This window comes from Lathyrus oleraceus, chromosome 5 (genome assembly GCF_024323335.1).
Source record: "Lathyrus oleraceus cultivar Zhongwan6 chromosome 5, CAAS_Psat_ZW6_1.0, whole genome shotgun sequence".
NCBI classification, from domain to species: Eukaryota; Viridiplantae; Streptophyta; class Magnoliopsida; order Fabales; family Fabaceae; genus Lathyrus; species Lathyrus oleraceus.
The window spans coordinates 637099196-637113219 of record NC_066583.1 but is presented as its reverse complement, the minus strand read 5'-3'; the positions used below and the strand labels follow the sequence as shown (position 1 = coordinate 637113219).

Genomic DNA, 14024 nt, shown 5'->3' with positions numbered 1-14024 from the left:
AAATCAAATATACTTTTAGAGTAAAGAATACTTCTCATGTCCCATCATTAACTCTCGAACCCGAATTTGATTGCGACAAACATTTTCTTTTTCTTTTAAGGATAATGATAGACATAAGGAAACCCATACGAGTTTAGGGATAGTGATAGATATAAGAACACCTTATTTAGGAAGGCTCTTTATGATAGGTTGATTCTAAGTCTTTACTACTAAATCTTCTCACACGTGGGTTCTAAGGTTTTTGGATAGAGGGTCATAGAGTCATAGATTATACCCAAAATTTCACCATAAATATGGGATGGCCCTACAAAGGCGATCCTTTGGGATAAGTCTCATCTAGGTGAAACCTTAGTACCGACCCTTACGGATTGATAACATAAGGTCACCATAGGTGAAATATGTAACACCCTGAATATTGTTAGATTAATTTAAATATTATTTTAATATGATTATTTGAAGGTAAAATGAATTATTAAATAATATTGGGAATTATTATTATTATTATAGATGTTATTTATTTTAATAATAATTAAATAAATAAAATAAATGGAATATGAAGAGTGGAAGGGTAAAAGTGGAAGTGGATAAAAGAGGCCAAGGTGAGAACTCAGAGTGTTTTCACGTATTTTTGCCTCAGAGTCAGAGAAAGGGAGAAACGCTGAAGAGAAAGAGAAGGAAGAGGAAAAGGCCAAAGATTGCTCAGAACTTCCTTCAATCCAAAGAGGTAAGGGGTCTGAACCTTATTAAACGATAATATGCGAGCAAATTCATGATATATGTTGGATTGTTGATGGATTTTGGGGATTTTAGGGAGATTGGGAAAGTTTGGGGTTTTGATGGAAATTCTCCGATCTGTGAGTTTTGTTGAGTTATATGCTTAGAAGCCCGCGCGTCCACTGTTTCCGCACTTAAAATCTTATTTACGCACATAACAGCCAAATGACGTTCGCCATTATGCCTTTGGCGTTCGCCATTTGGGCTTTTTTTCCAGAATAAGAGCGTTTAACGCTAATGGCGTTCGCCATTAGCCTAATGGCGTTCGCCATATCAGTTTGACGGACAGTTTTTCCAGAATAAGAGCGTTTAACGCTAATGACGTTCGCCATTAGCCTAATGGCGTTCGCCATATCAGTTTGACGGACAACTTTCGCGTTTTAAACTCCCAGATGTGATATCGTTGTAATGTTGTTGTTGTTTTGTTGAGTTGTATGTCATGCTATTAATGATGATGATAACATGACTATATGATGCTGTTGTTGCTATGTTGATTATGATGCATGTTTGGTGTGCATGCATTCATGAAAGGCCGATGCCTAGTGATGAACGGACTGAGTTCCAATGATGTTGTTGACTCCGGGCTTGTGGAGAGGCTTGGTTCCTTGCGGGGAACTCGGATTCTATGGTGATGAATCTGGGAGTGGTGATCCTGTAGTTGGTCACAAAATGGGTATACCGAGTCGTGTTGAGTCATGCATGGGTGTGTGCATTGCATTTGATATGTTGTTTTGTTGATGTTCATGAGTATGTTGATTATGATGATTATGATGAGTTGTGTTGGCATATGTGAAATATATTTATGTTTATATTTCTGTCGTTATATTATTATTTAATAATGTAATTCTCACCCCTTCTGCATGTGTTTATGTTCATCTATGATGAGCAATGTGCAGATAAAGAAGAGTAGCTATTGTTGAGGTTTGAAGAATAAGTGTAGAGTTATTCTACGGAGTCGAGTCAAATGCTCTGGTCATGTGACACCGGGGTTATGGGATTCGATAGATAATTGGTTATTATTTACGTTGTTTATGATGACTAATATGTTGAGATGCTTTGTTGAGATAATGTTGAAACATTATTATGAATTGTTATATGATGAATGATAATATTTGTGTTGTTGTCCGCTGCGAAGTTTTAATAAAATAAATAATATGTTATACGTTGTGATGCGATAAGTGTTATGTTGTAAGAAATGTAAACTCTTCTACATGTTGTACTCTGATAATTTATTTAAATATGTCGTTTGGGTAGAAGGGTGTTACAAAATAGATTCTAGGTAAAGGTTCCCAAAGTCATGAACCGTGTCAAAACCGTGAGCATAGTGGGGGTCTATCCCTACCATGATGACAACTTTGACTAGGTCTCTCCTGAGTGGAGCCTTTGTCCCCCTAAGATATGTACATCTCACCGGTTAGTACGTTGGGACTACCGTCTTACCTTGCAGTTTTTCTCTGAGCTCGGGTTAGAGCTTCTCACAAATAATAAAACCCACACCACAACATGAAATATATGTGTAATAAAATAAAACATAAAAGTAAAATAAAATAAATAAAATCAGGAAGTATAAAATAATGCAAATAAGAACAAGCAAACCATAAAACTAGAGGGTAGAGTGGACTCTCTTTAGGGAAGTGTCCCCAACAGAGTCGACGGCTGTCGCGGCGAGAAAAGTTACTGAGTCACCATCATATTTTATTCATTCCTAAGAAATAGGGGAAATATTGATAAAACTCTGAAAGAAAGGATAAGATGATTATCGCAACCGAATATGGGCTTGGGAGTCAGTTAAGTGAGAGGAAGGTGTTAGGCACCTCTCACCTCTGTTGTATTCAACGGGAACCTCCAATAGTTCTAAGGGTGATTGTTTGTTAAATGGAAGATTGCCAAATTATTTATTTATCAAGTTAATTATTTACAAAGTGAGGGGCATGTACAAAAGGATATAATGGGGAAAAGTTAGTTTTAAATTAGGGGACTCGTCAGAGTTTCACAACCTTGTGCCTACATATTTCTCATTGAGCGATGAGAAAAATCAGAGCCATCGTAATTCGTAGGTTTGTTTGGTTAGTTATTTTCATGGAACTATATAAGGTACCTTCGAGCGATAAACATATGCATGTAATTGGCTCATAGAGTGGAGGCTTAGGCTTGTTTCTTGTTCGCATTTAAGAGACTGGATATTTCCTTTTTGAAAAGAAGTCTTGGTTTGAGTTAAGTTAGTAAAATATGAGTTTTTGATTGGTTAGTTGTGTTCATGGACTAAGAGAAAGTATTTTTGTTGTTTGATTTTTGTTCTTTTGGTATTTTTCTTGTATTTGAGATTTTTTTCTAATAATACTAAAAGCAAGCTTTGAAACAAAATGAATTAAAAATAAAAATTACATAAAAAAAGAGTTAAATAAATTAACTAAACCAAGGGGTGCAAACTGGACTATGGGGTGTGAATAAAAACAAACAAATGGCCCAAATTAATCTATCTTAAAAAAAATTAATTAAATATCCTAATATAGATAAATAACAAAAAAAATCAAAATATGTGTAAAAAGGAAAGAAAAATATCGGAGGTCCATGCATACATCACTTGGTAAAAATTTCAACACCATCATTCCCCAAATTTAAATTCAAAATTAGCCCACTAAAGGGTCGACACATGGCATAATGATAAAAAATAATAATAAATAAAAAGATATAACACATTAAAAAGAGAAAGTGAATTTTTATTACTCCCTCTGTCCAATAATAAATGTTCTATATGAACAATTCACGGTTCTTAAAGAAATAATTGAATGTATTAATTTTGATTATAAAATCAATATCATTTACTAAAATACCCCTATTAACTGTAATTAAAAGAGTAGTTGAATAAAATAAAAGTTAATAAATAAGGGAATGATAATGAATAAATAATAATAAATGTCACGTTAATATCGTAAACGATGAATTATTTTGAGAAAAAAAAAATGCAAAACACTTTTTATAAGGAGGGAGTTTATCACGATCTCATTGTCTCTCAATATTCTCCTCTTCTTTCATGAAAGTCCTCTTTCTCTTCTCAAACCAATTCTCTCTATCTCAATTTTCAAATCAAAAGACAATTTCGTCTTTCATCATAACAACAAGCAAGCATGAATATCCAAACAATCAAACATACTCACCCAAAATATGATAAAAGAGGGAAAAATGAATCTACCCTCTTGACTTCTCATGGCGGCAATGGTTACCCAACGACGACACAGTCAATGCTGGGCGACAGAGTTTGGTGTGAACGACGTCTACGGCGGGCGTGGTCGACTCTGTAGCTGCTACCGGAACAGATGTCGCGCGGAGGAGAGTGCGGATGAACGAAGGTCAGTTGTTGGCGGTGGTGCGACGTTGATGGAATCAAAACATTGCCAAATTCAAAAGAATATAGGCCAGTATCAGCTCAATAGTGAGCGATTCACGGTGGTGCTTTGATTTTGTTTCAGATTCACTCTATTTTCACTGCTTTTGTTTCATTCTTCTCTTTTTTTTGTTATGATGTTGTGGTTTATTGTTCAATAGCGATGAAGTGTTGTTTATGAATAACTTGTTGGTGAAAATCTAGTGATGAATTTGGAAAGATTGAAAATAAATTGTTTATGTTGTGTATGGTTTAGTGTGTTTGTGAATGAAAGTTAGTGAAAGTTTTAATGTTAACAAGTTTTGTGATGATGGTGTTGTTATTGCTTTGAATTTTTTTTACAGGTTTTGGTGATGTTAGTGTGTTACTGTTAAAAAGAAATTACAGGTTAGAAATTGGGATGGTGTTAGTGGTGGAAAGTTAAAGGTTGTGGGCTTATGGAGATTGGTGGTGGATGAATGTTCAATATGATTTGAATGGTTAGTAAGAACTTTTTGGTTACTGATAATTTCTTTTTGATCAGATTGAGTGAAATTTGAGTCTTTTTGATTTGATTATTGTATGAATTAAATTAACCTTCAAAGATTTTTTTAGAACTAAATTGAAAACTTATATCAAAACTAAAATAGTGTCATAAAATATTGATCCGATTAATGCAAAACACATAGGTGGACAAAACAAGTTAGGATAGTTTTATGTACAAAAGAAAAAGACTTTAAAAAATTAAGGATTTTCTAAACGGTAAAAAAATGTGTGTAATATGTGTTAGATATTGTGTTAGAAACTGTGGTAATTTGTATAATGAATTGTTAGTGAATATTAAATAATAATAACAAGAATGCATAATTATAAAAAAAGATAAAGAGAGAACCATCAGATTATCATCATCATGTGATCCTAAACAAAACAAATTACACTGAAAAGAAAAAGAAAAAAAACCAAAGAAAAAACTAACTAAAATATCATTGGGACTCTTAAAAAAATATTATTTTGGAACTCTATGTGGGACTGTGTAAAATTCTCTCTAAATTGATGTCTCTCTCTATACAAGAAGTGACTCCCCTCAATTGTGAGAAAAAGATCCTACTTATATTGAAAGAAAAGGACCAAATGGGAAATTATAAAGTCAAAAAGGACAAAAATTAATCATAATAATAAAAAATATATAAATTTTTGTGGAAAAATAAAAATAAAAAACAACTAAAATCCATATAGTAATAGAATGTCTAGATAAAATTTTATTTCTTCATATTTACAAAATGAAAAGAAGGAAGAAAAAAGAGAGAAAAAGAAAATATGAGTAAAAGATAAAAATAGGGGGACACGTTTGGAGATATAAATTGGTTATGAAAAGACCAAAACATAATTGGATGAAACGATCAATTTTTGATGTTCATAAAAAGTTTGGAATACAGATAGAATATTCAAATTTATGTCTTGGAAAGAGAAAATTATAATGAAACTACCCATTAAATTAAATCAAAATAGATTATAATTAATAAATAGATTATGTTTTGGAAGATCATCAATTTTCCAACTGCATCCATTTCTAGTTCCCGAACAGAATTAAAACCTCCATTTATGGTTCTGGAACATAACATTATGGGATAAGAAAAACAAATCATATTCAAGATCACATTTTAGGTAAAGAATGATAAATTTAGAGTAACATATTTAAATCAAGAAAAATATGTTATTAAAGAATGTCACAAGCATATGAAAAGGTCAATGATTAACTCCTACTAACCTAAAGTATTACAAGATTTTCTTAAACTAATATGAGATATCATACTCATACGTATAAGTCTAACGTAGGTATAAGAATAATAAGTTTTCAAATAAGTTTTAATTATAAGAATAAGTTTTCAAATTTAAGTTTACAGAACATCTAATTATAAATACTCGTAATTTGTGGTTTTGCTAATAAGTTTTCAAATTTAAGGTTATAGAACATCTACGTAGGTATAAGAATAATAATTACATATAGACAAACCTATCATAAGAGTAATTACTTTTAATTATAAATACCTTTATAACATAATATGATACTACATAAAAATATTTATGTTATACTTTTACTTTCATATTTACGATCTCAAGAGTGTGAAATGCTAGTGACATGATAACACACTATTATTGCATACTAAAGAATTTTTATATACTTTTCAACAATACCGACCAAAACATCAAATTACGATGCTTATTGAGATTAAAAGATTCCCTCATTTACATGACTTCAAATTTTGTATATGCAGTCTTAATCTCATGAAGACCCGGAGGTACATCAGGTCGCATGAGCTTCAATCATTGATGAGGATCTTCGATAATGACTGGTTGACTACGACGACGCTTACGACCAATGAAAACGCAACATTAGGAGTTTTATCCACCTTTTCGTGGTCTTGAAACTCTAAAATTGGTATATCTTATTTATTTATATTGTTGTTGACGATTTTAGTTAATTTCGTGGTGGACCCCCTTTATTGCTAGAAGATTTGATACCAACAAAGTCAACAATGAAGGGTAAGAGACAATCTGGATGTTAGAGAAGCTATGAAATTTTTGGCGGCTGAATCAAAAGATGTTATTCGTTTGAGTGTATTTATTGTTATGGTTATTAACTTATAATAAGAAGGATTTTGACTGTTGAAATTTGTAAGAATCATAAGTCAATTCCTATAGACGACAATATTATTCTGATATAGAATCATAAATGCTTAGTGAAATGGTATAGTAGATTCGTGGTGCGACGGAGCAACTCTCTTGTGCATCGATGCGAGAGGTAGATCTGCAAGATTAATACTCCAACGCCGAAGTGAGTAAGAGAATAAAGAGTAAATGTGAGTTATGGTTTAGAAAATCCTTCTGGTTTTACGTATATGCCTTATATATGAGGGAGAATCATGGATATCTAACAATAGATAGTAGTTCAAGACATATATATATATATATATATATATATATATATATATATAATGCAGAGCTTCATAACAAAGTTGCATTATATATTTAACATTTTGGATGAAATGACTTTGGACTTATAAATAAGGTTTTCTCTTTTGAATATGTTGTTTGTCAAAACAAAAAGCTTACTTAAATTTGTCTTTCTAAAAAGAGTTAGACCGTAAGATAAAGAATTAGAAACAAATTTGTATAAAATGTAGGAGTTATTCTTGTATGGTAACAATTTCAAATATAATTTTCTTAGGCATAGTAAAAAAAAATTATTTCTACCCTTTATAATTTTTTAGTATTAGAAAAATAATAATAAAACAACTCTCAAATTTTAGTGTGTCTAAAACTTGTGCTCAAATTATTGTGACCATGGAAGACTTTTATATATATATATATATATATATATATATATATATATATATATATATATATATATATATATATATATATATATATATATATATATATATATATATATATATATATATATATATATATATATATATATAGTATTGAGAAGAAATACTTAAAGGATATATTCCAATTTTATTTATAGTCAGGATTGTATATTTAAAGGCAAAATATCCTTTTTGTCCCTTATCAATACATTGTGGTCTATTTTGGTTTCTTAACTTTAAAAATGACCATTTAAGTTCCTCAAATTTTTAAAATGTATCACGTTAGTCCTTTTCGGCCATTTGTCTTAAACAACATCAATATGTGGACTCGTGGCAGCTGATTTGGCACTGATTGGTCATTTTCTTCCTGTTATTATACATTTATTTATTATTTTTATTATACTTGACTATTCACAATTAATTTAATTTAATCATTTTGTTTCTTATGTGGTTGATTGAGAAACAAATATAAAACTTTTATCCTTACCCACTCAATCATGCTAATTCCAACGTGAGCTTAAGCACACTTCTTGAGACCCTTTTTTCTTGTGAATGAGTACGAAAAAATTAATTCTTCGCATCACTCCTTCCTTGGATTAGTAAACTACTATTGATAATTCGTTGAGGATTCTCTAAGGGCCCTGGCTGATAGGAATCAATGATGAGTATATACATCTATCTTATATCTGTTCATTTAGGATTAAAAAGGCTGGCTTTATTAAGACAATGAGATCTTAGACTTTCCTGAAAGCTTAGTAAGGGAGTCTTAAGTCGAATAACCTTATTCAATTCAATGATTTTTGAGTGAATACCCGAATGAATGGGTAACCCACGGGGTCACTCTGCCCTTGTGAGTTTAAGCGTCTTTAATTTTTTAATGAGTTCATATTTGTAGAGAGATTGAACGCATAATGATAAAAAAGATGAAGATAGAAGAAACAGGTGCAAAATTGTTTCAAGTGCTTGGGAGATTCGAAGAAATAGGTCCGAAATTGTTGGTACACCCACAAACAGATCTTTATGAATATCGTCACTGATTTTCCCCTAATTTATCCTAACGTTGCGTTTGAAGAGGATTTGGATGCTCGCGGCAGTGGATACCAACATATGTGACGATTTTCTTTGTGTCAATTATCGTTTGCTTGAGATTCTGTTAGTGCTTAATTGATTGGGGATTTAATGAGTTTCCCCCTTTCCCTTTAGATGATTTGTTTAATTGCTATCTAAGTTTGAGTAAGGTTGAAGTTTAGACGAATATACAATTTTTATCTAAAACCTTAAGACAGTCGAAATCAAAAGCTTCAAATGGTCTACAATTGGTCTAGATCTGATGGAAGGAGAGTGTGAATATGATTGTATTTTCTCATGTGGTGGTCAGAAAAGAATATGATTGTATTTTCTCATGTGGTGGTCAGAAAAGAAGGGAAAAAGATAAGCGTCGACTAGGGTTTTAGAGATGAGCAAATTAATTTTCACTCTTTTTTAGATTTACTTATATTTGGTAACAATTTTTTGAGTTTGAGTTTAAGGCCTTCATCTTTTAAATTTATTTAGTTTTTTTTTTGTTAAAGAAGGGTTGTTTTTCTTTATTTTATATAAATGTTTTTAATTATGTTGCATACAAAGTGACATCCACTTTGACAAAATAAAAGTACACAAAAAAAATATTTTACCTATATTTAAATTATGAAAATACTAAGAAATACTTCAGAGACATTTTTTAAGATTTAAAATATCAATTTTTTAAAAATATACATATATAATGCGTTAAAAATTAAAATAATTAATTTTTTATAAAATATTTTATTTGTTTAGAATTTTTAAAGAATGCATGGGAACAAGTTATCAAGATCCTTCAAATATTATACTTTAAAATAAAATTAAATATTATTTCTTGTAACTTTTTAGTTCTCCGGTTATTTAAAATATATAATTGATTGTTGATGTAAATATTTTTTACACGTGACACCAATTTTTTTTACACGTAAATAAATTAAATTAAAAATTATATTAAAAATAATTTTTTACCTTTTCTAAAATAAAAAAAGTGATGTGTATAGTGTGATTGTGAGTGGTGTTGTAATTGTTGGGTTGCAATGATTGTACTGGTCATCATTTTGTAACTATCTTTTAACTCTTCATCCACCTGTCCTTCAACTCTGCATCTCTAACAACCCAAAAACGATATCCAGATTCCCCTTTCCGACTTCTTCCGATTCTTCATCCATGGCTTCTCGCCGTCGCATGTTATTAAAAGTCATCATCCTCGGCGATAGCGGGTAACCTTTTCCTTTCCCCCAATTTCTTCCTCGATTCTTTTTCCAATTTGAATTTCATCAACGAAATTGTTGATCATGGATTAGGTTTTTGCTACATTCAAATTTGAAATTGTGAGATTTTAGATTCAATAGATTTGTAGCTTTGTGGATCACGATTATTGCTAATTGGTGTTGTGTTTTTGTTTTTGTTTTGCAGGGTTGGGAAAACTTCACTGATGAATCAGTATGCTGCAAAAATCTCTTTTGTTTAGTACTGTTGTTATATGATGAATTGTTTGACTAATATTCTTGTGTTGAAATGATCAAATATTACTTCTTTTTTTTCTTCCTGTGTGTACTAGGTATGTGAATAGGAAGTTTAGTAATCAGTATAAAGCTACCATTGGAGCTGATTTTCTTACCAAGGAAGTTCAATATGAAGATAGGTTGTTCACATTGCAGGTAAGATTTAGGGGAATATCATGTTTCTTTTTCGATGAATAAATATTCGACAATATTTTTGGTGCATGCTGTTTTGTTTACTTGTGCAATTTTACTTGCTTGTTATTGTGCTCTAGACTTGGTTGGCAGTTTTATTTTTTGTATTTCCTTATTACTTTGCATTTAATCTAACTCAGTTTTTGTCGCCTTAATAGCGTGTTATCAGTTAGTTATATCATTATATGACATGTTTTAGGATCTATAAAGGTCTGATACTTAATATGGCACATAGACAAGGCAACATAGATACTGAAAAATTCTTAAAACTCAAGATACAATATGTTTGAATAAGTTAACATGAATTTATTATATACACATGCCATACATAAATGCATCATGTGGGGATATTAGGTCGGTTTGGTGGTTGAGGTGAGAGAATTAAGGAGGTAAGTGATAAAGAGGTTGAGGTTTGATTTCCATGCCCAAAATAATACTAACATTTTCCGTTTCAGAAAAGAAACATAAATGCCTATTATTTGTAAAAGCTCCTGTATTTCTAATTAATATGTGGATTTTAGTTTTCCATTCTCATTTGAATGTCTTTTATGTTCGAAGTATAACACCACCATTTGTCCTTTCAAAGGAAAAGTATTGTCAATAGAGAGAAACAACAAAAAAAAAAATTATGGTACTCTAATGCTTGTTTTTTGATTTAGATATTGTACCTGTTGGTATGTTCTATTGAATACTTGTCATTGAGCTTGAGATATGATGCCATGGTTGGGTTAAGTGCATGCTTCTCTTTGCTGCATAAAATAATCAATACTTTAGTTTATTGTGGACCATTACATTGATTAAATAATCACCAAAATAAATAAATGTTGATTAGATGTATACAATATGGGAGATCATATTTTTTCGATTGCTCACACAGTTCACATTCATTTAAGAGAATCTGTTATTTGTAATCATCCAAAATAAAGATGTTCTCCTTGTACTCTCTTAGATCTGGGATACTGCTGGTCAGGAGAGGTTTCAAAGTCTTGGGGTGGCTTTCTACCGAGGTGCAGATTGCTGTGTTCTTGTTTATGATGTAAATGTCATGAAATCTTTTGAAAACCTTAACCACTGGCGAGAAGAATTCCTTATTCAGGTGATTTTTAATCTTTGACTTTTGATTGATCTTAATATGTTTTCTAAAGGTCGGTGATTAATATTATACCTAATTGGTTTGATTTTCAGGCCAGTCCATCTGACCCTGAAAACTTCCCATTTGTGGTGTTGGGAAACAAAGTAGATGTTGATGGTGGGAATGGCCGTGTTGTAAGTCATTTATCGTCTTATTGAATAATCACTTCCAAACTTATATAAAAGTTATTTTTCAGAATTCTACCATTTGTAATTAATAGACGTTGTCCCCCTTGAAAAGGAGTTCAATTTACCCTGTGTATGGGAGGTTAATTCTACATGTCTGCATTTGTTGTTATCCCTTCTGTTTAGGTTTCTGAGAAGAAAGCAAAGGCATGGTGTGCTTCCAAGGGAAACATACCATACTTTGAGACCTCTGCAAAGGAGGGATTTAATGTTGAAGCTGCTTTTGAGTGTATAACCAAAAACGCTCTCAAGAATGAACCTGAAGAAGAAATGTGAGTCCTCCTAAAGTTTAGTGTTTTTTTTAACGCACATTGTTAACTGTGGACCATCTAAGAGTTTTTATTGGCAGCATTTGGAATATAATAGATGGCAAGGGAGAGAAGGAAAAAAAATACTTTATTTTAAGATATAGTGACTTTGATTTGTTTTTGTTTTTCATTTATCAACATGGAAGAATGTATAAGTTGCTAGTTCAATTTGAGCACTAGCTAGTTCTTTGAGGAGGATGTTTGGAGCAATGTCCTGGATATTTGATTTGATCACTGGTTGTTGATTATGACAGATACATGCCTGAAACGATTGATGTTGGTGGCGGTGGACGGCAACAGAGGTCAACAGGCTGTGAATGTTGATAAAAGTTCTTTGAATAGTCAGCTTCACATGCAAGATTGGTACCAAAATACTGCATCCATCAAATTGGTGATATATTCTGCATCCTTCAAATTGGTGATATATACTGCATTGTCAGCAATGAAAAGGCTAGGGCAACTTGTCCTTCTTGGATCTCACTAGTGGCTTAGATTTTTTTCTTGTATTTCAGCAATAATATTTGTAACAAATGTTGACATCTTATTTTTCATCAGTAAATATATGCTGAAACTTTCTTAAGTATTACATTTTCTAATCAAGAGTTTAAGTAGTTACTTTATAAAAAATTGAGGGCAAGTATGTTACTTGAAATTGTATTATGTTCATTTGGCGCGTGATTGCATTTCTTTTTTTCTCTAACATTCTTTTAACCCTATCTTTCTTAATTTCACTCACTCTATTCATTATAAAAGAGGGAGATTTTTTTGAGAGAAAACAATGGTCTATCGGTTTCTATTCAAATCGTTAATCTCGATATTTTAATAATTTTTTTTATAGTTTTTTTTATATCTTTCTCTATCTAACTTTGTGCTTTCTCTTCATTTGATATACTTTTTTTACCACAATCAATATGAATTTTTTTACCTACCATTTATTTACTGCAGGTGTTAACCCGATGCTCTCTAATATTGTCATTTATAATCTTATCTTATCTAGTTTTATTACACATTCAACATAACATTTTCATCTCTTTTATATTTATTTTATTCTTGTATTGATTCTTAACCATTAACATTTTGTCTCGTACAAAATCTTACCGCAGTTCGATAAAAAATTTCCCGCCAGCTTGAGCGGTACCACACATTCAACATAACATATTCATATCTTCTATACTTTATTCTTGTGATGATTCTTAATTGTCTAACATTTTGTCTCATACAACATCGTAGATCTTACCGTAGTCCAATAAAACTTTTCCTACAACTTGAGCGGTACCCTTGTGTCATATGAAACCCCCGAAGCCCGCTTGAATTCAATAATTTGCGTCCCTTCTATTTCTCAATCATTTTGTAATACGGATTCGAGCTAATTAAACTGCGTAACTTGTGAGATGATATAGTCTTCAACTTTCACCTTTAGGTTAGAAACATTTAGCCTTTGATTAAACTTACATTTCATATACTTTGTCGTACTTCTTCTCGGGAGAAAATCATGCGCGTCTAAAACGAGTCTCTAAGTCTTTAACATTTCATTTAAATCCTCATTCAACTCTCAACGTGAGGATATATCATCGGCAAAAAGCATGCATTTTTGGAGTTAGCTCTTAGGTATCTTCCATGAATACATCCAAAATTAAAATAAAAAGATAAAAACCCTATTGCAATAAAAATATCACTCCTCTCTCTACCCTATCCACATACTAGTCAATAATACCTTTCATTTATACTGACTTTCTACAAAAGAGATATAGGAACGGAAATATACTTTTCGGGCAATTGTATATGAGTTGGAGCTTCACTGAGGAGCATGGATCTCGTGTATTCATTTAATTATTACAACTGTTTAGATTTGATGGTTTCTCTTTACACTCAGTGCGCCAGTGTATGTATGTGGTGGAGTTTGTCATCAAATCTAGTTGTTTGTTTTATTTTTTGACAGAGACATCTACTTACATTTTGGTTGCAAATTTGACATATATTTGCATGTCTCACAAGAATACCATTTATTTGCATGTCTCACATTTACAAGAGTATTATTCTTTTTACAAAACATTTACACTCATGTTAAAGAAATTTCACTCTTATAAGTGTTAGTAAAACAAACAAGTAATGAGATGTGAAGAAAACAACA

General features: G+C 31.4%; 1 protein-coding gene and 1 long non-coding RNA gene across 2 annotated transcripts; both read left to right on the top strand.

Annotated features, from left to right (window-relative positions):
- The first annotated feature begins 3727 nt into the window (after positions 1-3727).
- LOC127087491 (uncharacterized) lies at positions 3728-6883 on the top strand. The gene is made up of 2 exons (XR_007789978.1): positions 3728-4638; positions 6415-6883. It is a non-coding gene; the product is annotated as an uncharacterized LOC127087491 (long non-coding RNA).
- Positions 6884-9575: 2692 nt separating this feature from the next.
- On the top strand, positions 9576-12476 carry LOC127087488 (ras-related protein Rab7). The gene is made up of 7 exons (XM_051028372.1): positions 9576-9791; positions 9988-10014; positions 10133-10232; positions 11218-11364; positions 11454-11534; positions 11712-11857; positions 12148-12476. Exons 1-7 carry the CDS (start codon positions 9739-9741, stop codon positions 12215-12217), a joined length of 624 nt encoding a protein of 207 aa, XP_050884329.1. The 5' UTR covers positions 9576-9738; the 3' UTR covers positions 12218-12476.
- The last annotated feature ends 1548 nt before the right edge of the window (positions 12477-14024 follow it).

Bases quoted from the DNA above. Each gene is read 5' to 3' on its own strand.
- LOC127087488 (XM_051028372.1), top strand. From the start codon at position 9,739: ATGGCTTCTCGCCGTCGCATGTTATTAAAAGTCATCATCCTCGGCGAT. The intron at 10,233-11,217 runs GTAAGATTTAGG...GTACTCTCTTAG, and splicing joins ATAGGTTGTTCACATTGCAG to ATCTGGGATACTGCTGGTCA. The intron at 11,365-11,453 runs GTGATTTTTAAT...TTTGATTTTCAG, and splicing joins GAGAAGAATTCCTTATTCAG to GCCAGTCCATCTGACCCTGA.